This window comes from Lycorma delicatula, chromosome 1 (genome assembly GCF_047948215.1).
Source record: "Lycorma delicatula isolate Av1 chromosome 1, ASM4794821v1, whole genome shotgun sequence".
Lineage (NCBI taxonomy): Eukaryota > Metazoa > Arthropoda > Insecta > Hemiptera > Fulgoridae > Lycorma > Lycorma delicatula.
The window spans coordinates 402118138-402146131 of NC_134455.1; the positions used below are offsets into that span (position 1 = coordinate 402118138).

General features: G+C 32.6%; 1 protein-coding gene across 1 annotated transcript in view; it reads right to left on the reverse strand.

Annotated features, from left to right (window-relative positions):
• Reck (Reversion-inducing-cysteine-rich protein with kazal motifs) overlaps positions 1-27994 on the reverse strand; it is a 757413-nt gene that overhangs the window by 169974 nt on the left and 559445 nt on the right. Inside the window, exon 3 of the mRNA XM_075353978.1 lies at positions 25000-25083. Coding sequence (XP_075210093.1) covers positions 25000-25083 — 84 coding nt within the window. The remainder of the gene's footprint in view (positions 1-24999; positions 25084-27994) is intronic.

Consider the following 27994-nt stretch of genomic DNA (forward strand, 5'->3'; position numbering starts at 1 on the left):
GTTTATACTTTACAGCTGCGCTAGCAAACAGGTTTGAGCGTATATAGGGAAAATCGGATCGTACGTTTTACGTTGGGTGATTTCAATCAAAACATAGGGAAAAGCGATGTAATTTCCAGATGACCAAAAGATCCGGTTGATCAAACGTGTACCCGATGCGTTAAATATTTAGCGTTCTACCTGGCCGTATTAATCGTGAAAATCGGAGGAGTGGTTGTCGAGATATTAAGGTGACACCCCATCACACCCCCTCCTCAAATTCTGAACGGCGTCCCGGGGGCATTTGAAAGTATTATCATCCGACGGGTACCATTGAGAGCGGATGGTATATTGTCGAGGGGAGTCGAAACATTTTTCAGAGCTGTAGGACCGACCTATACAAAATTTCATTTCGATACAATACACCATTATATAGAAATAAACTGTTATTTTAAAAATAGGAATTAACGGATAACCGATAAGAGATAAGGAACGGATAACCGAAGAGTTTTCGGATATATGTTGATATAAAGTTTTCTATTTATTTTGATGTAGGGGGGCCATCCTCTGAATTCTAGAAATGGTTTTTATAAACATACTGTATAAATATCGCAGTTTTGGCCTAATTTTCAACTTCATTGAACCAGGGACAGTCACAGTATACAGTTTTTTTATTACTCAATTATAATTTCTTTTTAGACTTTGTTGAATAACATTGTAAAAAATTGATCCGTATTACTGAAATATCCCGTGGTAGCTTCTCAGTCTTTCATCCAGAGGTACTAGGTTTGAATCCCGGTTAAGCATGGCATTTTTCATACGCTAAAAATTTCTATTCTGATAGGGAAAAATAACCAAAGCAGTCGATTTCCATAAACCACCGGGTTGGTCTAGTGGTGAACGCGTCTTCCCAAATCAGCTGATTTGGAAGTCGACAGTTCCAGAATTCAAGTCCTAGTAAGGGCAGTTAGTTTTACACGGATTTGAATACTAGATCGTGGATACCGGTATTCTTTGGTGGTTGGGTTTCAATTACCCACGCATCTCAGGAATGCTCGACCTGAGACGGTACAAGGTACATATTACATATTATCGTACATATTATCATACATATTACATATTATCGATGTTTTTCTGCGATAAGATCTGTCTGGTGTAACACGCTATTTTCTTCCAGTTAGATTCCCGACTAGTCATAAAAGGTACTATAGCTTCGGGAGTCATCCCGTCGATCGCCATGTCAAATCTGAGGGCGGCCCATCTTTCACATATGAAGAAAGTTGCCTCTGTTCTCCTTCCTACTTTATTTAAGTAATTATTAAATGAGCCATGCCCGGTGAAAATTTGCGTTAAAAAGTGATCCATCTCGCCAAAACCTCTTCTTATCCACTGTTCGATCTCCGGGATGAGTTGTCTTGTCCAGCGACCCACACCGCTGTTACTCCACCTCTCCTGCCAGGTAGTATTGACTTCATCTTTGGCCTCTTGATCTGCTCTGCCCTTCGATCTTTCGACTCTATATCTCGCGATGAGGTCTATCGGCAGTACTCCGGCGAGAACACTAAGGGCTTCATAGGACACTGTCCTATACGCGGCCACCACACCTAGGAGCCCTCTCCTATTCACCCTCGCTAACTTCTCCTTGTTACGCCTGATATCTATAGCGTGACTCCATGCGGGAACAGCATACATCAACGAGGATACTATCGTTGACACCAACAATCTTCGTTTTGATGCTCTAGGGCCATTCTGCGTTGCCATTATAATGTTAAGACTCTTTACCATTGCTTCAGCCTTCCTACATATGTTACTTATGTGGTCAGTGTATCTACAATTCCTCTGGAAGGTAACTCCTAAGTATTTCAGACTATGCACCTTTTCTACAACTTTACCATTGATGAAAATAGTAATAGGATCCAGTACTCTTCTTCCAGTGAAGGCGATACACCTACATTTTTCCAATGACAACTGCAGACCCCTAAAAATCATCCACTCATTAATGATCTGAGTTGCCGCGCTCGCCCTTTCTTGGACCTCAATTACCGTCCTGCCCTCAACTAGTACAGCGAGATCGTCTGCATATGCCAAAACCTCAACTCCAGCAGGGAACATTCTGTGCAGGAGATCATCTATAACTAGCAACCATAGCAGCGGCACCAGGACCGATCCCTGTGGCACTCCACCTTGCATCTCAAAATGAATTCTTCCTTCCTGGGCTTCAATCAAACATCTTCTATCGGAAAGATAGTCCTCGATTTGCCTACATATATAAGGGCTCATTCCCTTTGTCGCCATTGCCCTGTTTATATGACTCCAACTGATTGAGCCAAACGCATTCTTTATATCAAGTGAAATCATTAATGGAATGCGTCTTGTGCGCCATGTGCCTCTTCTGACTTCATTAGCCCAGTCCGAAATCCTACAGATGGCCTTCACAGTAGACCGCCCCCGCCAGAAACCATACTAGTTTGGGCTAATCCCGACTCCCTGTTCTAGTTCCCGAATAATACGCCACGCCAGCATTTTTTTCCACGAGTTTCCCCATGGTATTCAATAGGCTCAGGGGTCTGTAAGTGGCGTCCTCCTCCATGGGTGCACCTTTAGGAAGGAGCACCACCCTGGCCTCTTTCCAACACGCTGGGAAAACTCTTCTCTCCAAAACGTAACTGGCAACCTCTAATACTTCCCAGGGAGTCTTCTGGACTAAATCTTTGATCACCGCTGCAGGGATTCTGTCCGGTCCAGGGCTCTTCTTTAAAGCCAGACTTTTGGCCGCTAGTTGCAGTTCATCTATAGTAAATCTCCTGCTCTCACATGGTGTGGGTTCACTATCATCGACTATCATGCTAGGGAACAATCTCGCCACATGCATTTCAGCATTAGCCTTATCCAAAATAGGTAATCGTCTGCCGAACTTCCTAGTTACTATACGATAAGCTTGGCCCCATGGGTCAGTATCGAGCTCACTGCAGAGATTATTCCAGCACTCTCTTTTCCTTTACTTAATTGCTCTGTTAAGGGCCCTTCTAGTTTCAATATACCTTCTTGCTATATCCTGGTAATCTTCCTTACCATTTCTGAGAAGTCTCTGTTTTCTTCTCCTAAGGGACTGGAGCTCTGAACGGTAATTCCAGGAGGGTAAACAGGAAAAAGAATGCATTTCTTTTGTAAATATCCCCCCCTCTCGTAAAGAGGGTAAAATAAGGCTGTGAGTGTTAATTAAGAAAATAAAACAAAAACTTCAATAATTCGTTACTTTGTATAGTAAATTTTTGATATTTTATAAATTTCAATATATGATATGATCTTTTGAAATCCAAATTGATCTACTAATTAAACTCATACAGTGGTATGATAATAATTTGATTAAAGTACGACTAAAAAGTATAAAGCAAGTTTTTAAAAATTTTGAAAAGTTTTTGTAATATTTAATTTAAAAAAATTAACATGTTTTGAATCATGGTCGAAAAGTGTTATTATACTATTATAAGTAAGGGGAAATTAATATCATATGGTATAGATATACTTATTAATCATTCAACAAAACACTTGTATTTAAAAAACATATATATATATTTTTAAATACATATATATCGTTCGATCAAATTTCTCAGCGAGTGGTGAAATCGATGTAGTTTTTTATTTTCAAATATATGGTACGTTTAACGGTTGAAAAAATATTTACTTAACCGTAGCTATAAGAAAAAAAAAAACAAAAAATGTATTGAGGTCGTTTAGTTAACGTACAAGGACTATATGTGTGAAGAGGAAACATGGTAGAGGGTTCTGGTCTCACAATATGTTTGTTCTCTTATATATATATATATATATATATATAGTATAGGAAGTGAGAGAAAAAAACAACATGTACAGGCATCTGGCATCCATGTTGTTCGGTATCGGGTTGCTTGTTACGGGCAAAGTGGTCTTCTGCTCATTTCTGAAGAACAAATAACTACCAGTCTTCTCAGATAACCTTTTTAACTTCAAAACGTGATGCATGTCAAATACTAAAGACTTTTTCTGGTCAATGTCAAGCGTTACGTTAAATATATAAAAAATATGTAATAATAATAATAATAATTTTAAATAAACAAAGCTGTTAAGAAATATGATTTTTTAACGGTCAGAATGATAGAGGTATAGGAAAAAAATATAGCAAAAATATGTAAGTATGTCTAAATGAAATATTAAAGCGTTCATTCTTTTAGAAATAAATTATATAATAATATACAACTGACTAGTGTAAGAATAAAACAACTTTTTTAATCCATTAAGAAACAAATGTGTGTCTTAAATTAAATTACTGTGATTCACCTAAGATTTTGATTTAATTTTTTACTTCCTTGTACGAAGTAAAGGAAGTATTGTGATCACGAAAAATTTCGGTTTTCAGATTACAAAGGAAACGTACATTTTCACCATCCCTTAATCCAGGGTGAGGGAAAGGGAGAGGTTGGAAAGGGAAAAGGGAAAGGAGAATAAGTGAAAGGTAAAATTTGTAAAGTTCAGTTGTTAAATTTTTTTATCAAATTTTCAATTGTGTTCATTTAAACTTTCTCTCTCTCTAGATATATATATATTAATAAAAGTTTTTTGTGTTTATTACTTACTAGGAGACCCATTGCCGGGTCTGCTAGTATAGTAATAGTAAGTAAGTAAAATATATATATATGTATACTGAAATCTAGCAATAGCGAAGCATTACCAAGTCTGCTAGTAAGTAATAAACATAAAAAAATTTATTTATAAAACTTGTGGAAAATTTGATTCTCAATAAAATGGTATTATAAACTAAATACAAATTTAATAATTTGTAAATATATTAAAAGAAAAAAAACAAACCAAAATGTAAAAAAATTTAATTACATATTAAAGCCAATAGCGGCTCGCGTATGGACACTGTGGAACAGCAGCACCCCCGATTTCCACTTGATAATAATGATAATATAATATAATGATTCCTTTTTTCTTTAATTCTTTTTTTATACTTATATAATCCTTAACCTTAAATCCATCCCCCAGTTTATGAAAAAGATATAAAAATCTTTGTATGAAACTGTGCGCTTCACAGTTCCAGCGGTGTGGTGTTTGCACATGCGAAGCTGCACACGAAACTGCGGTGGAAGGGAGAGAACTGTCACTCCCGCAGTGCCGACACTGGCGTGCTGGTGGAAGGTAGATTTTTTTTTTTTACTCTGCTTATGTACGGAACGTTCCTTGTTCGTTCCCTTTTCTAGTTTATATCGTGGAAGGAATATGAAAGCGTTTTAGCTGTTTTTTCAGCAGCGATCAGAAAATGACGGAAAGTAAGGGTTCTTTGATTGTCAAATGTGTCCAACAACATGCTGGAAGAGCGAAAGAGAAGGTAAATAGTAAAAACTAATTACGTATGTGTTTCTGGGTACATAGGAAATTAAATTAAGCACCGTTGGACTATAGCGTTTTTAAACGGATATTTAAGTTATTATCTAATAATACTAAAAATTATTATCTGAATTGACATTTTATTATTTATTCGGTTAAACCGAATACGGGTTTTAAACACAATTCGCTTAAAAACCGTGTACCGTATTCTTGAACGTGATAAAGTATAGAATTAGATTATGATCCTGCATCCAGCTATTCTATTTGATTCATATTTCTTTTCGGTTCTTTTATTTTATAGAAAAATTTTACCGTGGTCTTGAAAAGGCCCAGAATAAAATTTTCTGGAGCAACACCCCCATTAATTTTACCTACGAGCCGCCAATTGTTCTGATCATTTTTGTCGTTTTTTGTGATTCTTTACATGAGATATACTTTTTGATGTTTGTCTTTTTATATAATGAATTTTATCAATGTTCTTTGGACACATCAGTGTATCTAATTGAATGTACTGTATAAGATATATATATATATATATATATATACATATAGTACATATTCATACATGGGTATATATTTATAATTCTTGAGAGATTTCAATTGAGATCTCTCTATTTGCATTTCATTCTTTATTGTAATAAAATTTACTTATATTGGAATTGATTTTAAATCAAAATAAAATAATATATTTTAGTGGCAAAACCATTTTTCTTTTTTTTTTTTTTTTTTTAATTGATTAGTGAAATTCATAAGATTTGAACAGTGGTAAATGTTTCAGGGGATCATTACATTAAAATGATATCGTTAAAATTTCGTAATTATTTGTTAAGTAGTTTTCGTGGTTATAAAGAACAAACGAAAAACACGTATATCTCTTGATATATTAGTAACGTAAGACTAGGAATGAAAATAATTTTAACATTTAAATGCCGGTTTTTAATTAGATTGTAAATATTTCTTATATTGATTCATAACATATAAAATCAACGGTATTTTTTTGTCCTACAGAGAAAATTTAAAAAAATTTAAAAGTCAGGAAAAGATTTTTGAAAGTGTTTTTTTTATTTTACAGAAATCTTTAACCGTGGCCTTGAAAAAGAATTTCTAGAGCAGCACCTCCACTAATTATAGCTACGAACCGCAACTGCATTAATCGAAACAATATTTCAATGTTACAAAACGGAAGAGTTAAATATTTTAGAAATATAACAAATATAAACACACACAATAAAATAAACTGTTGAAAGTGTCCTACCCTACATTGCATAAGCATTCTGTCGGACGAACAATGTTTTTATTAGCTTTCCGTATTTCCATGTTAGTTCTACCACACTGAGAATTTGTGATAATTAACTCTTCTTTCGTATTATATTTTTGTTTATGTACTACCGATTTTTCATATGGATTGTTTTTTTTTTTTAATTAAAAGTTCCAATTCGAGTAAATGTGGGTTCAACAGTAAAGAAAATAAAATCTACATTATTAACATTGTCCTGAATCCAATGACAAAAATCTGTACGTACAGAAAGGTCTCAAATAAATTTAAAACCCTTTGTAGATTAAAATGATTGAGTTTTTTTCAAAGTATTTCATACCATACTTTTTGCTAATCCAGTAGAATTTTTTTACTTATTGATGTGTCTTATATGATTTTTCTAGCTTTTTTTTTATTTTTGATTGTTTATTTTACTAATACACATGTGGCTGGTATATATATATCACGTTGTGAAGGGTAGATAGATATAAAGAGTAGATACATACGGTAGTCCTAGTAAAGGCAGTTATTTTTACACAGATGTGAATAGTAGATCGTGGATACCGGTGTTCTTTGGTGGTTGGGTTTCAATTAACCACACATTTCAGGAATGATCGAACTGAGACTGTACAAGACTATACATTATTTATACTCATACATATCATTATCTGAAGTAATATCTGAACGGTAATTACCGGAAGCTAAACAGGAAAAAAGAAGATAGATATGCTAATCCATGGATAAAAAAGTCTGATGTGGGCACATGACGTCATTGTACGCCTATTAAATTACATATACACATTTTTTTTTAAAATGAAAATTACATAAAATTTTATTGCATTAATAACTTCTGATATTTTTTAATTTTTTTTTTATTGTTATTATTGAATTATTATTTATCGTAAAAATGTTTTTACAATCAGAGGTTAATAATTTATTAATAAATCAATACATTTAAATTAAAAAAAAAAGTATAAAAAAAAAGAAGATAAAGTCTGATTCTAATCGATGTGCCTTCCACTAAGATCTAACTATTTCATTATTTAAAATTTTATTTGGCTAAGAAATATAATTTGTTTACATCAAAAATTAATTTAAATGTCAGGAAAAGATTTTTGAAAGTGTATGTTTGGAGTGTCGCTTTATATGGAAGTGAAACTTGGACGATCGGAGTATCTGAGAAGAAAAGATTAGAAGCTTTTGAAATGCGGTGCTATAAGAGAATGTTAAAAATCAGACGGGTGGATAAAGTGACAAATGAACAGGTATTGTGGCAAATAGATGAAGAAAGAAGCATTTGGAAAAATATAGTTAAAAGAAGAGACAGACTTATAGGCCACATACTAAGGCATCCTGGAATTGTCGCTTTAATATTGGAAGGACAGGTAGAAGGAAAAAATTGTGTAGGCAGGCCACGTTTGGAATATGTAAAACAAATTGTTAGGGATGTAGGATGTAGAGGGTATACTGAAATGAAACGACTAGCACTAGGTAGGGAATCTTGGAGAGCTGCATCAAACCAGTCAAATGACTGAAGACAAAAAAAAAAGATAAAATTTCATCATTATAAAAATGGAATAAGAACATATGTTCGCATGTGTTCACTTTTATCTCTCAAAGTTAACATTTAACATCGTTTTATGAAATAATATTGAAACCTATAAAATTTTACGATATAAGAAAGACGTTAAATAAAAAATAATCTTATTACGCTTAATCTTTGTGTCGGTATATTGATAGCTTTAAGTATAAAAAAAAGAGTATCATAGTTCAAATGCGCACAACTCTTTACATACGGGCATCGGTTCAACTTTATTGAAAGCCATCAAAGTTTCTACTTAAGTGTACTCCCAATGGAATTCTAATATCTAACCATGCAGACCGTAATCCTTTGATGTTATGATCAAACAACACCTGGAATCGATTCAATTCTATGCTCTGTCGTTCCGGCTTCAGAAGCAACAATACGACATTTTGCTAATTTAATTACTTGTTATAATAGTTTATAAATCGTCCATAAATCTGGTTACAATCTGCTTTGAAGCTACTAATCGCATATAATAAAAACAAAATATATTAAAAGTAACGAAATAAACTTAAGGAAGTTAAGATTAATTATTCCTCTGATCAATTGATTTTCTGTTCTAAATCTAATTTAACAAGATTAGTTCCCTTTGAGTTTGACAGTTTCCACAGGAAGCATTCGGGTTAAATTAATGTTAAATAATTTAGAGTGGACACCACATGATTTCCTTGTACGCCTATTAAATTACATATACACATTTACAAAAAATGAAAAGTACATAAAATTTTATTTCATTAATAACTACTGATATTTATCAAATTGGTTTCTTGTTATTATTGAATTATCGTAAAATTTGCTGAAATAGTTTATATTAACATAAAATATGAATACAATTCAGGAGCCAGAAAGGCTCCTGGAATAGACGAAATATCTGTAGAATTACTGCGCAGTGTAGGTGAGGAAGCGATTGATAGATTATACAAACTGGTGTGTAATATTTATGAAAACGGGGAATTTCCGTCAGACTTCAAAAAAGTGTTATAGTAATGCACAAAAGAAAGCAGGGGCAGATAAATCTGAAGAATACAGAACAATTAGTTTAACTAGTCATGCATCAAAAATCTTAACTAGAATTCTATACAGAACAATTGAGAGGAGAGTGGAAGAAGTATTAGGAGAAGACCGATTTGGTTTCAGGAAAAGTATAGGGACAAGGGAAGCAATTTTAGGCCTCAGATTAATAGTAGAAGGAAGATTAAAGAAAACAAACCGACATACTTGGCGTTTATAGACCTAGAAAAGGCATTCGATAACGTAGACTGGAATAAAATATTCAGCATTTAAAAAAAATTAGGGTTCAAATACAGAGATAGAAGAACAATTGCTAACATGTACAGGAACCAAACAGCAACAATAACAATTGAAGAACGTAAGAAAGAAGCCGTAATAAGAAAGGGAGTCCGACAAGGATGTTCCCTATCTCCGTTACTTTTTAATCTTTACATGGAACTAGCAGTTAATGATGTTAAAGAACAATTTAGATTCGGAGTAACAGTGCAAGGTGAAAAGATAAAGATGCTACGATTTGCTGATGATATTGTAATTCTAGCCGAGAGTAAAAAGGATTTAGAAGAAACAATGAACGGCATAGATGAAGTCCTACGCAAGAACTATCGCATGAAAATAAACAAGAACAAAAGAATTTTGTTATTTGGGAAGTAGAATTACCAAAGATGGACGAAGCAGGAGCGATATAAAATGCCGAATAGCACAAGCTAAACGAGCCTTCAGTAAGAAATATCATTTGTTTAGATCAAAAATTAATTTATATGTCAGGAAAAGATTTTTGAAAGCGTATGTTTGGAGTGTCGCTTTATATGGAAGTGAAACTTGGACAAGCAAAGTATCTGAGAAGAAAATATTAGAAGCTTTCGACATGTGGTGCTATAGGAGAATGTTAAAAATCAGATGGGTGGATAAAGTGACAAATGATGATGTATTGCGACAAATAAAGAGGGAAAGAAGCATTTGGAAAAATATAGTTAAAAAAAGAGACAGACTTATAGGTTACATACTAAGGCATCCTGGAATAGTCGCTTTAATATTGGAAGGACTGGTAGAAGGGAAAAATTGTGTAGGCAGGCCACGTTTGGAATATGTAAAACAAATTGTTAGGGACAAGCAAAGTATCTGAGAAGAAAATATTAGAAGCTTTCGACATGTGGTGCTATAGGAGAATGTTAAAAATCAGATGGGTGGATAAAGTGACAAATGATGATGTATTGCGACAAATAAAGAGGGAAAGAAGCATTTGGAAAAATATAGTTAAAAAAAGAGACAGACTTATAGGTTACATACTAAGGCATCCTGGAATAGTCGCTTTAATATTGGAAGGACTGGTAGAAGGGAAAAATTGTGTAGGCAGGCCACGTTTGGAATATGTAAAACAAATTGTTAGGGATGTAGGATGTATAGAGGGTATATTGAAATGAAACGACTAGCACTAGATAGGGAATCTTGGAGAGCTGCATCCAACCAGTCAAATGACTGAAGACAAAAAAAATGAATACAATTATTAATTCATGAAATATTAATATAGAATAAAAGTTCCTTTATTACTCGTATTACTAGATCAGTATTATTCGTATATTCGAAAGTTGCTGATTAACAAATGTTTAAAATTTCTTGTGTGTCGTATAAATAAAAATTAATAAACTCCTGTACTGGTTACAAATGTTAATTTCGACCTTACGGGGTAAAATATTCAGTTTTTATTATCAGATTATTTAGTGAATAATCAAAAATGAAAAAGAAACAATCAAACAGGGAAAGAAAGATACAATGAATAAGAAGAGGAAGAAGAAATTAACAGCAAGAAAAGAATGATAAGATAAAAAAGGATGATGAATATAAAGAGAGAGAAAATGTGAAAATAGAGAACGTTTACACAAATTAAGCTAAGAAGGTTATATCAAACCAAAGAGCGATTAAATGATCGGCAAAAAAAAAAAAACAAATAAAGGAAACGATGATCAACGCCGACTTAGGGAGAATATTGTCCGGGAATATCAGAGGAGTAATGAACTAAAAGATAAGAATTTTTTATAACTTATTAAAGATCGGGCATGTATGGCTCAGTGGATATGTTTGTGAGGGTCTAGTTAACATTAATGTAGATAAAATTAAACAGAATTTCCATCTAGAATAATTGAATTAAATTAAGCAGAAATTAAAGTAGAAATCCAAAAATAATACGATTCTAAATTATAATTTTCAATTAATATTAAATAATCGGATATTTCACCAAATCTATTACGTATACACATATGCAATAATGTCTATTAAATTACATATACACATTTTTAAAAGTACATATACTGCTCAATACATAGACTGCTCAGTACATATACTGTATATATACTGCTCAACGGCGGTTCTGGTCGCCCCGAGGGTGCTTAAACAAACTATAAATGAGACTCGTAGAAGAAAGAAAGAAAGAAAGATACGGTATTGATAAGCTGAAATTTTAATTTTATGGTCTTTTGAGAACCTATCTCAAATTTTAATATTGGGGCCCTTTACACCCCATAAGTGTTTGTGATTGTCCTTGTCTTTTATGTCTTAATGTTTATTGTGAAGTTTGTGTTTTTAAATAAAATGTAAGGGCCCTTTACACCCTTATATATGACGATCCTGATGGAGATAATAATTTCTTATAAAGAATGTGACGATGGCTAATGACCTTAGCAGTCGATGCCCGTAAAAATAGAAAAAAAATAAATACATAAAATTTTATTTCACTAACAACTTCTGATTTTTTTTTCAATTTTTTTAATTGTTATTATTGAATTATTATTTACTGTAACATTTTTTTACAGTCACGGGTTAATAATTATTAATAAATAGTTATAATAAAAAAAAATTTAAAAAAAAGGAAATGAAATTTGATTCGAACCAATATGTCTTCCCCTTGTAAGATCCAAATATTTCATTAATTAAGATTTTATTTGGCTATAACTCTGGAACCGATGAAAATAAGTACCAGTTATGATATATCGTTCAAAGCTCTCAATTAGGGAATATTACAGCAATTAAAAAATAACCAAAATCCAAATTTTTTTTTGTATTTTGTTCTATTTTGGACACTTTGTTCCAGTCTTTTGCAATCAAAAGGGGAGGTTGCACAACTAGATGTTACAGCAGACCTAAATCCAAAATTTCAACTTTCTACGGCTAAAAGTTTTTGAGTTATGCGGGATATATACGTACGTATAGACGTCACACCGAAACTAGTCAAAATGGATTCAGGGATGGTGAATTTCCTTTGAAATCTGAAAACCGAATTTCTTGCGATTAAAATACTTCCTTTACTTTGTACAAGGAAGTAACAATTATATTCTATAATATTTGGAAACCAAAAAGGTTTATTTCATTATTATGTTTAATTTTTATCTAACGACATCAAAACAAGGACAGTCTATAGCTCTCTCTCCCTCTCTTGCCTTATTTTAATTTACAATATAATTTATAAATTGCCTACAATACTTATAAAAAAAATTCACTAGATAATTTATAGAATTCGTTGATTATAAACAAACGATTTTATTTAAAAAAAAAATAAATATTAATTTTTGAAAAAAAAATTAAATTAATGAGTTAAACAGTTTTTTATGATGAAAAAGCGGGGGCATCAACAAATTATGGTCATTAGCCAGGTGGGAAATGGTAGCGTATGAAAAAAATACCACGCCTGATCGAAATTCGAACCCGGAACCTCCGCACGGAATGCCGAGATGCTACATACTCAGCCACGTAAATCGGTTTCTTTTATTTAATCATATTAAAATAAAATTTAATTTATTATAATTTTAAAATAATATTTAATTATAATATTTTTTTAAATTATCAAAAGAAGGTATGTATAATGATGAGGTCAAGTGTCGTTAATAACATTGTCTGAAAAGTTGTGGTTAGCAACCATAGATGTTGAGACAAGCGATCCTTGTTCTTCCCACAGTTCTCTAATTCTTTGTAATATAAAATAGAACTCCTACGTTATGTCAACTTCAAACCACTCCGAATGTTGTTCGAATATAAAAAAAAAAAAAAAATAAAAATAAAAATAAAGAAGGAAGACAGGTGGGTCGCGTGACAATTGTGAAAATACTGTGTCCTTATTATTATACGAGTTCTATTTAATTCAATTTAAATAATAAATAAATAAATAAAACAATTTTTATAATTTTAAACGATTCTATAATTGTCTTACCTGCTATTACTTTCATTATTACAATAAATAATGAAATAAAACAGATACAAAAATAATAACTGATTTAAAATATAAAATATTAAAAAAAAATATTTCTTGTACAACAAACTTCACAATTACGAATAAATAAGATATCTCTCTCTCATTCTGACCCCCGTAGGAGAAGACAACCGGCTTGTGACAATACCGATCGCCACACCCCCCCCCCCCGTCCGTTCTATGATGGGGTTCACCGGAGTTCGTCTTTTGGACTCTCTTCTCCTTTTCCTCGTTTATCCTCCGGTAATTACCGTTCAGGTATTACGTCAGAGGATGAGTGTAAATGAGTACAAATTTAGTGTAAATGAGTGTAAATTTCAATGAGTACCTCCAACGTGTAAAAAAAAGGCCAGGTCCAGAATGTATGTACTGTGAGAGAATTGACAATACAGAACACACTTTTTTCTGCTGCCAGAGGTGGGCAATTAAAAGGAGGAACTGTGGCATAATAGGTATGAGCCCAGCAGAGGTCCTAGAGCACACGTTGAGGAGCGAAATAAACTGGAAGAAGGTTACAGAATTTATAGTAGCAGTATTAACAGAGAAGGATATAGATGAAAGGCGACTAGGTTACTAGTGTAAAATAGGGTAGGATGGACAGCCTCAGTGGTGAGAGACGGCACGCTGAGGTGTGTCGTTCTCAATGATCCACTGAGGACTCCAAGGGTTTAGATAGGTCCTGATGAAGAAGAAGAGTAAGAAAAGACCCGGTGGCACGTTACGGCTATTCGAGTTATGTCGTGGTTTCCAAATGGGCAAACAGAAAATCACTCAAAAGAGCTGACACCGGCGAGCCGACCTGCCATGCCGGACGTTCAGCCGGTAGGCGGAGAGGCTCGTTAGAGTTTATCAGACACTCCCCTGGGTGGCGCAATACCAACCAGTCGAACCGGCCCAGGGGAGTAGAGGAAAAAAAAAAAGGATTTGTGTCAATAAAGAGTAGTCTTGAACAGTCTCAGGTCGACCATTCCTGAGTTAATTGAAATCCAACCGTCAAAAAACACCGGTATCCACGATCAAGTATTCAAATCCGTATAAAAGAACTGCTTTTCTACGATTTGAACCTTAGAATTCTCGACTACAAAATCAGCTGATTTGCGATGACGAGTTTACCATTAGGCCAACCTGGTAGGTTTTCTAAACCTTGTTAACACAACACAGTCATCAGTTTGGTTACTATCTAGATGCTATCGGTGTAAATACGTCGGTAGACATTTCCATGAGTACATTTACACAACCTACTAAGAGCTCTTTCAACCACGATTACCTCTTTCTCTTTTTCCTGTTTAGCCTCCGGTAACTACCGTTCAGATAATACTTCAGAGGATGAATGAGGATGATATGTATGAGTGTAAATGAAGTGTAGTCTTGTACATTCTCAATTCGACCATTCCTGAGATGTGTGGTTAATTGAAACCCAACCCCACCAAAGAACACCGGTATCCACGATCTAGTATTCAAGTCCGTGTAAAAATAACTGGCTTTACTAGGACTTTTGAACGCTGGAACTCTCGACTACTAAATCAGCTGATTTGGGAAGACGCGTTCACCACTAGACCAACCCGGTGGTTCAACCACGACTACCTAGTATAATTTACAACGCTCATCTATGAAATACCCGATTCGTGGAAGCTCTATCTCCGCGCCTTCCTCTAACACCGAAGGTTTCACACAAAAATTTAACTTCAACTAGTTGAAGTTAAATATAGTCAAAATATATAAGTATCTAAATGAAAAATTAAAGCGTTGATTCTTTTAAAATTAAATTATATAATAACAATAATAATACAATTGACCAATGCAAGAATAATAAATTACGTTAATTCATTACGAACAAATGTGTTTCTTAAATGAAATTACTGTAATTCACTTGAGATTTTAATTTAATTTTTTACTTCCTTATACGAAGTAAAGGAAATATTGTGATCAAGAAAAAATTTCGGTTTTCAAATATCAACGGAAATATACATTTTCACCATCTCTGAATCCATCTTGACTAGTTACAGCGTGACGTCTGTACGTACGTATGAATTTCGCATAACTCACAAACGATTAGCCTTAGGATGTTGAAATTGTGGATTTAGGATTGTTGTAACATCTAGTTTTTCAGCTCCCCTTTTGATTCCAATCTACTGCACCAAAAGTGTCCAAAGAAGCTCAAAATCAAACAAAAAGCTGGATTTTGGACTTTTTCTTAACTACAGTAATAAGTCCTCATTGAGGGCTTTTCACCGATATTCATAAATGGTACTTATTTTCATCGGTTCCAGAGTTATAGCCAAATGAAATTTTAATTAATCAAATATTTAGATCTTAGAAGAGGAGGCCCATCGGTTTGAATCATATCTTTATTTTTAATTCAAATATATTGTTTTATTAATAATTATTAACCTCTCATTATAAAAAAAAAATACGATAAATTGTAATTCAATAATAGAAATAAATATGAGAAGTTATTAATGAAATAAAATCTTATGTACTTTTCATTAAAAAAAAAATGTGTATATATAATTTAACAGACGTCAAAGGAAGTAATGTGGTGTCCACATCAGAATTTTATTACAAGAAAAACGAGGGTTAAAAGGCTAATGAGTTATGAAGGACTAAGCATGAATGTTCAGAAATTTGTAAATATACATTACCATATTTGTGTAGTTTAATAATATGCAATTAAATTTGTAGAAATATCGAAAAAAAAACAATTATATTCGTAAATATAATACTTTTATTATTTATTAATTATACTTATCATTTTATGCACATATATATATATTTTAGAACTGAAAATTCTTTGAATTTACGAACGTTTTAGTATATTACTTAATTTATGATCTCTCTTTAGTTATTAAAAAAAAAAACATCTGTCTACGTAATCAAAATTATTAATAATTAAAACACGATATAGACTCTGAGAAAAGAATAGTTAAAGTAAAATAGAAACAAAAAGATATAAAAATAAATTTATAAAATCTTATTTAAATTTAATAGATAATAATAAATTTTTTTAACTGATGAATTAATTCACCACAAAAGCTTACAAAAAAGTTTTTACTTTGGAATATGAAAGTGGAAATTTGTAGCGATTGAAAAATGTCATTACTGATGAGGATTCGAACCCGGGACCTTCGGATAAAATGCTAAAAGCTACCACTCTGCCACGGAAATCTGTATTTCAAATTAAGTAATAATTTTTTTAATTAAACGGCCAATTTTAATCTAAATGTTTACAAGTATCAAACGATCTTAATAACTATCTGAGTTAAAAAAATTTCATGTGGACACCATATGACTTCCTTGTACGTCTATTAAATTACATGTACACATTTTTTGTTGCACTTCATTTAAACTTATTTCATTTGAAAGTGAGATACGATCCTCCAATTCTTTAATAAAGTGGACAGTTACAACGTTTTTATTAACATAAAATATTTATACAATTATTAATTCATGAAATATTAGGATTGAGTAAAAGTCTCTTTTCTTTATTATTCGTATTACTAGATCAGTATTATCCGTATCTTCGTGAGTTGCTGATAACAAAATTTTAAGATTTCTAGTGTGTCGTATAAATAAAAGTTAAAAATAATTAAATTATTCCGTTTAGTGAACTCCTGTATACCGGTTACAAATCATTATTTCAACTTTATGGAGTAAAAATATTCAGTTTTTGTTATCGGAATTTTTGGTGAATAATCGAAAATGAAAAAGACACAATCATACGGGAAAAAGAAAGATAACACGAAAAAATATATCTCAAAAAACTACAAGAAGATGAATATGAAGGGGAAGAAAATGATAAGAACAAGGGATGAATAAAAAAATTAAGGGAAGATGATAAATATAAAGAGGAAGAATACGTTAAGACCAAGGAAGTAATAAAAAGATTAAGAAAGGACGATGAATATAAAAAGAGGGAAAATTTGAAAACTAAAGAACGTGTACACAAATTAAGATCAGAAGAATTATATCAAATCAAAGAGCGATTAAATGAACGGAAACAAAAAATAAATAAACGAAATAATGATCGACTCCGACTTAGGGAGAATATTGTCTGACAATATCAGAGGAGTAATGAACTAAAAGATAAGAATTTTTTAACATTTATTAAAGATCGGGAATGTATGTCTCAGTGTATATGTTGTTCTTGTGAGGATCTACTTTTCAATCACTCTGTACTTAACTTAATGTAAATAAAATTAAACACAAATTTCCAGAATAATTAATTAAAATTAAACTAGAAAATCCAAAAATAATAAGATTCTAAATTATAATTTTCAATTAATATTAAATAATCAGATATTTCACCAAATATATTACATATATAAATACTTAATAATGCCTATTAAATTACATGTACACAATTTTAAAAGTACATAAAAGTTTATTTTACTAATAACTTTTGATTTTTTTTCTTCATATTTTTTGTTTATTGTTATGGAATTATAATTTATCGTAATTTTTTTATAATCAGAGGTAAGTAATTATTAATAAATCAATATATATATATTAAAAAGATAATTAAGAAAAAAGGAGAAATCTGTTTCGAACTGATGTGCCTTTTCTCTCATATCCAAATATTTCATTAATTAAAATTTTATTTGACTATAACTCTGAAACCGATGAAAATAAATACAACTTACGATATATCGTTAAATAGCTCTCAATGAGGGCTTCTAATGCAGTAAAGCAAAAGTCCAAAATTCAATTTTGTGGTGATTTTGGGTTTTTTTGGACACTTTTGATTCAGTCGATTGCAATCAAAAAGGGAGGTGCACAATTACATGTTACAATAGTCGTAAATCCAAAATTTCAACATCCTACGGCTAATTGTTTTTGACTTATGATACATACTAGATACATACGTACGTACGTACAGACGTCACGCCGAAACTAGTCAAAATGGATTCAGTGATGGTCAACATGGATATTTCCGTTGAAATTTGATAACCGACATTTTTCGCGATCTCAATTCTTCTTTTTTTTCAAAACGTTTTTTTATTTAAATATATTGATTTATTAATAATTATTAACCTGTAATTGCAAAATAAAATTTACAGTAAATAATAATTCAAAAATAACAATAAAAAAAAAAAACAATCATGAGGGCGGCAGGTGTGCCAAGAGCCGAGGTAGAAGACACAGTCGTTAGCAACTGGCAAACCGCATGGTCATCCGCTCAAACAGGAGAGTGGACAAGGAGACTTATTCCCAATCTGAAAGAGCGGTTGGGTAGGGAGAAAGCCGGACTAAATTTCCACACTACTCGGTTGATGACAGGATATGAGTCGTTCGGGAAATACCTTAATAGAATCGGGAAAAGGCAGACGTCAAGGTTTCCGTACTGTCAGGAAGTAGACAACGCGGAACACACCGTATTCAACCGCTATAGGTGGGGGGGTCTCAGACATGAAATATGGCATAATAACCTGACACCTGACAACCTGGTTAGCCGGCTAACACAAAATTCCAGAATAATTAATTAAAATCAAACAGGAATTAAACAAGCAAATCCTAAAAATAATACGATTCTAAATTATAATTTTCAATTAATATTAAATAATCAGATGTTTAATCAAATCTATTACATATACACATATTTAATGCTTATAAAATTACATTTACACATTTTGAAAAGCACGTAAAATTTTTCTTCATTAACTATTCTTCATTTTTCATTGTTATTATGTAATTATAATTTATTGTAATTTTTTTTTTTAAATCACTGATAAATAATTATTAATAAATCAATATATTTAAATTAAAATAAAAAGGAGATGGAGTCTGATTTGAACCGATGTGTCTTCCCATTGTACGATCCAAATATTTTATTAATTAAAATGTTGTTTGGCTATAACTCTGGAACCGATAAAAATATATACCACTTATGATATATGGTTAAAAAGCTCTCAATGACGACTGATTACTGCATTTAAGAAAAAGTCCAAAATCCAAATGTTTTTGAATTTTGGGCTTTTTTGGACACTCTTGGTTCAGTCGATTACAATCAAAAAGGAGATGTGAACAACTAGATATTACAACAGTTCTAAATCCAAAATTTCAACATCCTATAGCTTATGTATTTTTAGTTATGCGAGATACATACGTACGTACAGCATTCACGCCGAAATAGTCAAAATGGATAATTCCGTTGAAATCGGAAAAGTGAAAGTTTTCGCCATCACAATACTTCCTTTACTTCATACAAGGAAGTAAAAAAAGATGGCAAATATATTTTTGAATTTTACCAAAAGTTAGTATAAAAGTTAAATTGCTGGAAAATAGTTTTCTTACTTGGCTTTAAGTTAGATTCTATTTCAAATTTACTATACGGTGTTTAAATAGCATTGATCTAATTGTGCATTAATTACGGAAAAATTGCAAAACTATTCAAAATATTCAGCAAAAAACCTCTGGTCCGACTTAATAATGTTAATCAAATTACATTTTTACTTATATATACATATATATTTTTTTTGTCTTCAGTCATTTGACTGGTTTGATGCAGCTCTCCAAGATTCCCTATCATCTAGTGCTAGTCGTTTCATTTCAGTATACCCTCTACATCCTACATCCCCAACAATTTGTTTTACATACTCCAAACGTGGCCTGCCTACACAATTTTTCCTTCTACCTGTCCTTCCAATATTAAAGCGACTATTCCAGGATGCCTTAGTATGTGGCCTATAAGTCTGTCTCTTCTTTTAACTATATTTTTCCAAATGCTACTTTCTTCATCTATTTGACGCAATACCTCTTCATTTGTCACTTTATCCATCCGTCTGATTTTTAATATTCTCCTATAGCACCGCATTTCAAAAGCTTCTAATCTTTTCTTCTCAGATACTCCGATTGTCCAAGTTTCACTTCCATATAAAGCGACACTCCAAACATACACTTTCAAAAATCTTTTCCTGACATTTAAATTCATTTTTGATGTAAACAAATTATATTTCTTACTGAAGGCTCGTTTAGCTTGTGCTATTCGGCATTTTATATCGCTCCTGCTTCGTCCATCTTTAGTAATTTTACTTCCGAAAATAACAAAATTCTTCTACCTCCATAATCTTTTCTCCTCCTATTTTCACATTCAGTGGTCCATCTTTGTTATTTCTAATACATTTCATTACTTTTGTTTTGTATATATATATATATATATATATATATATATATATATTGGCCCATTAGCTACATCAAATAAACATGTTTTCTAAATAACCACTTGAAAAAAAATCAGGTAAAGTAAAAAAAATTATGAGAAAAATTCAAAATTTCAAGTTGGATCCAATTGTAGATATTTTTTTGAAAATGTTTCCATATTACAACATTAATATTCATACCATGTACATTTGGAAATTGGGTGAATTTTCAATCTTGAGAATTAAAACTTTAAAAAAATATATATTTTTTTAGTAAGTTCACATTCACCTCACTTTGTTTCCGAGCTTAAATATTAATTTAGTGGAATAATTTTTTTTTTTGAGATGACGGGCATCGACTTTTTTTTGCTTTTTCTGTTTAGACTCCGGAACCATCGTAAGGTGTTACTTCATAGAACGATATGTGTGAATATAAATGAAGTGTATTCTTGTATTCTGAGATTTGTAATTAATTGAAACCAAACCACCAAAGAACACCTGTATCCATAGCCTAGTATTCAAATCCGTATAAATGTAACTGCCTTTACTAGAATTTAACCTTAGAACTCTCGACTTCGAAATCAGCTGATTTGATGACGAGTTCACAACTAGACCAACTCGATGAGTTACATGCCTCGACTGCTTTGGTTGTTTTGCCCTATGAGAATGGACATTTTTAGCGTAAGAAAAATGCCATGCGTGACCAGGATTCAAACCCAGGACCTCTGGATGAAAGGCTTAGAAGCTACCGCTCCGCCACGGGTTATTTAAAAAAAAATGGACCAATTTTTACAATGTTATTCAGCAAGGTTAAAAAGTAATTATAATTTAGTGAAAAAAAAAAACTGTATACCGTGACGGTCCTTAGTTCAGTGGAATAGACAATTAGGAAAAAACAGCGATATTTATACAGGGTACGTATTTATAAAAACCGTTTCAAGAATTCAGAGGATGTGGCCCCCACATCAAAATAAATAAAAATCTTTATATCAACATATATCCGGAAATTCTTAGTTATTGGTTATCCGTTGATTTGTATTTTTAAAAAAAGAATTTATTTCTTAAAAATGGTTTATTATATATATATATATATATATATATATATATATATATATATGTGTGTATATCCTATATACTTTATTCGTATATATATTGTATGTATTTATATATATGTATATCGAAGGTTTGGGAAAATTTAGTATTTTTTAACCGGATCCGAATTTTCGGAAGAAAATCACAAATATTTCGAAAAGGGTCGGTCTTAGCGCTCTGAAAACTTCTCCTCCCCGGGGTGGGGTGATAATCCTATCCGCTACCAGTGATACCCATCGGATGATAATATTTTCAAATGCTCGCGGGGCGCCGTTCGGAAATATTGGAGGGGGCGGGATGGGGTTTCACCGTAATATCTCGGCAACCGCTCGTCCGATTTTCACGATTCAAACGGCGTATGTATCAGCAGGTCGAGCGGTAAATATTTAACGCATCGGGTACACTCTTGACCGACCGGATCTTGGTTATCCGGAAATTAAATCATTTAGCCTTATGTTTTAATTGTACTCACCAACTGTAAAACGTACCGATCCGATGTTTCGCTAAATATGCTCAAACCTGTGCGCTAGGGTAGCTGTAAAGGATACATTTATGAAGACTAAAAAGTAGAAAATAAAAAATATATAAAAAAAATGTTAAAACACCACTCTTAAATCAAACGCATTAACATGCGTTACCTTACCTCTACCGCTTTGGCAGTCGGCCCGAACCGGTTTGCCAATACTGTGAAGAAATAGATCGTGGAACACACGATATACTTGTGTCAATGGTGGGACGAACTGAGGTACACGTGGGCTATTCAAAGACTGACACCGGATAATACCGTACAATACATGTTAAAGGATTATCGTGAATGGAACGCCGTAGCAACTTTAGTCGTGAATATTATAAAGACGAAGTCGTGAATATTATAAAGGAACGAGATGCTGTTGAGTGAAACTAACCTGAAGATTAGGGTCTAACAGAGGCAGCTCTGCTCATGAGAGGGTGGTTCGCTGAGATGGACCACTCTTGATGACTGACCGGGGATCCCCTGAGTTTGTGGGTAATAAAAAAAAGACCGAGACCCACCTGGATCCCTCCCTAGGGAGAGGGTACGGTTAGAGGCAGGGATATAAAAGACCCAGTCCCTGCCTACTGTGTGAACGACCCCCGAGGGGAACGGAATAGCCGGATCCCGCGGGGTATCAGTAGGTTAGAGGTAAAGGCAACCTCTGAGGGTGTGCAATGCATTAGCTGGTCCACCTTCCTAGGTATGGGAGAAAAAAAAGATTTAATAGTAGTGTTTAAAAAAAATTTTTAATATATTTTTTTATTAATTTATTTGATTGTTTTTCTTCATAAAATAATGAACTATACCGGAATGTACCGATCACTAGCGGAGAAACCCGATTCGTTACTATCCATTTCTAGGGTTAAATTTAATTCTCGTTATTTGATTTACTTGGCATTTCTCCCGCCACCAACCCATTCCAAGGGGAATATTATTGTGATTTATGATTACTCTGATTTTTTTATTATTTATTACCATTGTCATTATTATTATTAATGATGTTCCTTGTTTTATTTACATTTTTAAACCAATAACTTGTAATTATGTAAACATTTTCATTTGTCAATCTGTCAATATCCTGGTCGCGCTTCGAACACGTGATAATATAATTAAAAATCAATCTTCGTTTTGTGTGTGTTATAATAATTCGTAAATTATTTAACCGATTTCGATGAAAATTTCGCAATTTGTTATTATTCGACCCGGGAATGTTAACGTATTTAAATAACAATACGGTTCAAAAGAACAAAATATTGGTCTCAGATAATAACTGTCTGGGGAAGTTGATATTGACACAGACAACAATCGATATAGAACAATGCCAATCGATATAGATGATATTTATAAATATATACAACGATATTAAATTTTGTAAAGGAAGTTTTTGGTTATTTATTTATACGTTTTTTTTTTCAATGATTTATATAATATTGGTTTTGGTGAGGTTGAACTGTGGTAAATATATCGTGAATTCGAAGAACAAAAAAAAATAATAGTAAATTATTACTGTACAATTGATTGTTTTCTTAAGTTAACAAAAAAAAAAAAAAAAAAAAAAAAAAAAAACGGAAATAATAATATTAATAATTATTGATTTACTTTTTTTTTTGTCTTCAGTCATTTGACTGGTTTGATGCAGCTCTCCAAGATTCCCTATCTAGTACTAGTCGTTTCAGAATACATCCTACATCCTTAATAATTTGTTTTACATATTCTAAACGTTGCCTGCCTGCACAATTATGTTCTTGTACCTGTCCCTCCAATATTGAAGCGACTATTCCAGGATGCCTTAATATGTGGCCTCCCCTCTTTTAACTATATTTTTCCAAATGCTTCTTTCTTCATCAATTTGTCGCAATACCTCTTCATTTGTTACTTTATCCACCCATCTGATTTTTAACATTCTCCTGTAGCACCGCATTTCAAAAGCTTCTAATCTTTTCTTCTCGGATACTCCGATCGTCCAAGTTTCACTTCCATATAAAGCGACACTCCAAACATACACTTTCAAAAATCTTTTCCTGACATTTAAATTAATTTTTGATGTAAACAAATTATATTTCTTACTGAAGGCTCGTTTTGCTTGTGCTATTCGGCATTTTATATCGCTCCTGCTTCGTCCATCATTAGTAATTCTAATTCCCCAATTAACAAAATTCTTCTACCTCCATAATCTTTTCTCCTCCTGTTTTCACATTCAGCGGTCCATCTTTGTTATTTCTACTACATTTCATTACTTTTGTTTTGTTCTTGTTTATTTTCTTGCGGTATTTCTTGCGTAGGACTTCATCTATGCCGTTCATCCTCTAAATCCTTTTTACTCTGGGCTAGATTTACTATATCATCAGCAAATCGTAGCATCTTTATCTTTTCACCTTGTACTGTTACTCCGAATCTAAATTGTTCTTTAACATCATTAACTGCTAGTTCTATGTAAAGATTAAAAAGTAACGGGGATAGGGAACATCCTTGTCGGACTCACTTTTTTATTACAGCTTCTTTCTTATGTTCTTCAATTATTTTTTGTAATATTTTATTATTTTTAATATTTTAATATTTATATACAAAATAAAACTATTATAAAATTTAATAATTTGAGCAAAGAGAATGAGAAAATACAGAAGAAATCAAATAGGGGAAGAAACAGCAGAATAAAATGAACGAAATAGATTACATATGCCAAATATAATACAAAATATATTTAATTCGTACTCTCAAATTTAGCGATAGCGAAGCATTGTTGGATCCACTAGTAAACATAAAATTATGAAAAAAATTTTTATATAGTTAAACATTGATACAATCGTGTATTTTTGAACTTACCAAATGTGGAGAACAGAAATTGTGCACATCTAATAACCGCTGATCTCTAACTTCAGCATCTGCGGTTGTAGTAACAAGCGTTAACTGAAAAAAAAAAAAAAAAAATACTATATTATTTTCAAAATGAAGTAGCAAAAAGTACAATCGTTATAACGATTCTACTTTAACGGGTAACGGATAAACAAACAGTTACGTATAGTCTTATATATAGCTATGCAAAAACATTGTACATTTTTTCGATATTTCAAACAAGAATAACACCTAATAAATATTTTTTAATCCATCTTGCAGGTAAAGGAAAATGAATCCACATAAGAAACGCATACCGGCTTCCGTGGCGCAAGTGGTAGCGTCTCAGCCATTTATCCGGAGGTGCCGGGTTCGAATCCCAGTCTGGGATGGCATTTTTCACACCCTACAAAAAATGTCATTCATCTCATCCTCTGAAAAACGGTGATCTCGGAGGTTAAAAAAAAAAATAACGAACATATTACGTTCACTTCAGCGAAAAAGAATTTGCCATACAGAGATCGCACAGAAACATTTAATTTTAGGAATCACTTTTGCATTATAAATAATCCATGGAGATTTTCTGATCGCTTGATATGGACATTATAACCCACCGGGTTGGTCTAGTGATGAACGCGTCTTCCCAAATCAGCTGATTTGGAAGTCGAGAGCTCCAGCGTTCAAATCCTAGTAAATTCAGTTATTTTTACACGGATTTGAATACTATATCGTGGATACCGGTGTTCTTTGGTGGTTGGGTTTCAATTAACCACACATCTCAGGTATGGTCGAACTGAGAATGTACAAGACTACACTTCATTTACACTCATACATATCATCCTCTGAAGAATTATCTGAACGGTAGTTACCGTAGGCTAAACAGGAAAAAGAAGAAGATTCGGATATCATATATACTAACTTTTCCTCTAAGATGAAATGTTGATTTATCATTAAATACAAAACGAACAAGAAAGTTATCATCTTCATGTTCAACATTTCGATCACGCAGCCGGCACGCAAAGCGTAATCGGTAAGCATTTCTATAAAATACCCCATTATCATTAACGCTAGTTTTAGGAAGGTGGTTAGCCTTCCTAAACTATTTTTTAGGAGTAGACAAGAAAAATTCCCTAAAACGTTCAACATTTTTTTTTCAGCAACACTGAGTTCTTACGTAATCTTTCCTTTTTACAAACAACCGGTTTTTTCAGCGGCAGCTCGCGTATAGGCACTGTGAAACTGCAGCACCCCCTATTTCCATTTGATATTATGGATAACATTTAATATAATGATTCCTTTTTTCTTTAATTCTTTCTTTATACTTGTACAATATATATTCCTTAAGTTTAATGTCAACAGTCATCCCCCAGTTTATGAAAAAGATACAAACGTTTTTGTATGGAACTGTGCGGTTCACAGTTCTAGACGGCGTGGTGTTTGGGTGTTGTGTGCACGCGGAAATAGGAAGCTGCACGCGAGACTGCGAGGGACAGAAAGCATTGTCACTCTTGCAGTGTCGAATCAGGCGTGCTGGTGGAAGATAGTTTTTTCTTTACTCCGCGTGTGCACGGAACGTTCCTTGTTCATTCCCTTTTCTAGTTTAGTCGGAGGAACGAATATGAAAGCGGTTTAGTTATTTTTTCAGAAGCGATCTTCTGATCGTTACTGAAGAAGAAGATAAGATTATAATTTCTATATAAGCTAACTCTAACAAAATTAGTTTAACAATTAATTATACTTTAAATAAATATAGAAAAACAAGAAATTAATTTGACTTTTAAATATTGTTTTATTTTTCCGGTATGATATCTGTAGAGCTATGCTGTATGAAGGAAAGTACGGTTCCTCTAATTTATCAATCAAAAAATGAGTTATGAGTTTTTTTTTGTATTTCTTGGCGTTTTAGGGCCCAGGGATCACAAAAAATAAAAATAAAAAGAGGTAATGTTCTATACATACTTCTGTACGTGTATTCGTGTGTTAGAAAGCTTAATAAAGTTTTACTGGATGACCAATTTTGATGTAATTACATCAAAATTGTCTTTTGCAGTGAGTTATGTATATCGAGTAATTTGCTGATAAAAATTTGGGGTCAATATTATTAAAGGATTGATAATTACTTATAAGTCAATTTTCTCAATTTAAACCCACCGGGTCGGTCTAGTGGTTAACGCGTCTTCCCAAATCAGCTGATTTGGAAGTCGAGAGTTACTACAGCGTTCAAGTCCTAGTAAAGCCAGTTATTTTTACACGGATTTGAATACTAGATCGTGGATACCGGTGTTCTTTGGTGGTTGGGTTTCAATTAACCACACATCTCAGGAATGGTCGAACTGAGAATGTACAAGACTACACTTCATTTACACTCATACATATCATCCTCTGAAGAATTATCTAAACGGTAGTTACCGGAGGCTAAACAGGAAAAAAAAAAAAAAAAGTCAATTTTCTCAAATTTTGCAAACATAATCCCACTTCATATCAAGCTTAGTATGTGATCTTCCACTAAAAAAAAGGATCATTTTACTATTAAAAAAATTTGCTCCAAATTCTATTCCTTCCCCAAAAATCGAAAAAGCTATCATTTTATGTATTGCATATTTTTTAAAAGAATTTTTTTTACGTACTTCTTAACATAATAGTAAAGTGACCCCAAAAAATACTTTGGGGGGAAATATTGGCATGGGGAACAAAATAAAGTAAAAAAATACAGTTTTTTAAAATTATTTTACGTTTTTACTTCCTTGTACGAAGTAAAGGAAGTATTGTAATCGCGAAAAATTTCGGTTTTTAAATTTCAACGGAAATATCCATTTTGACCAACGCTGAATCCATTTTGACTAGTTTCGGTGTGATGTATGTATCTTGCATAACTCAAGAACGATTACCGGTAGGATGTTAAAATTTAGGATTTAGGACTGTTGTAACATCTAATTGTGCACTTTCCCTTTTTGTTGCAATCGACTGAACCAAAAATGTGCAAAAA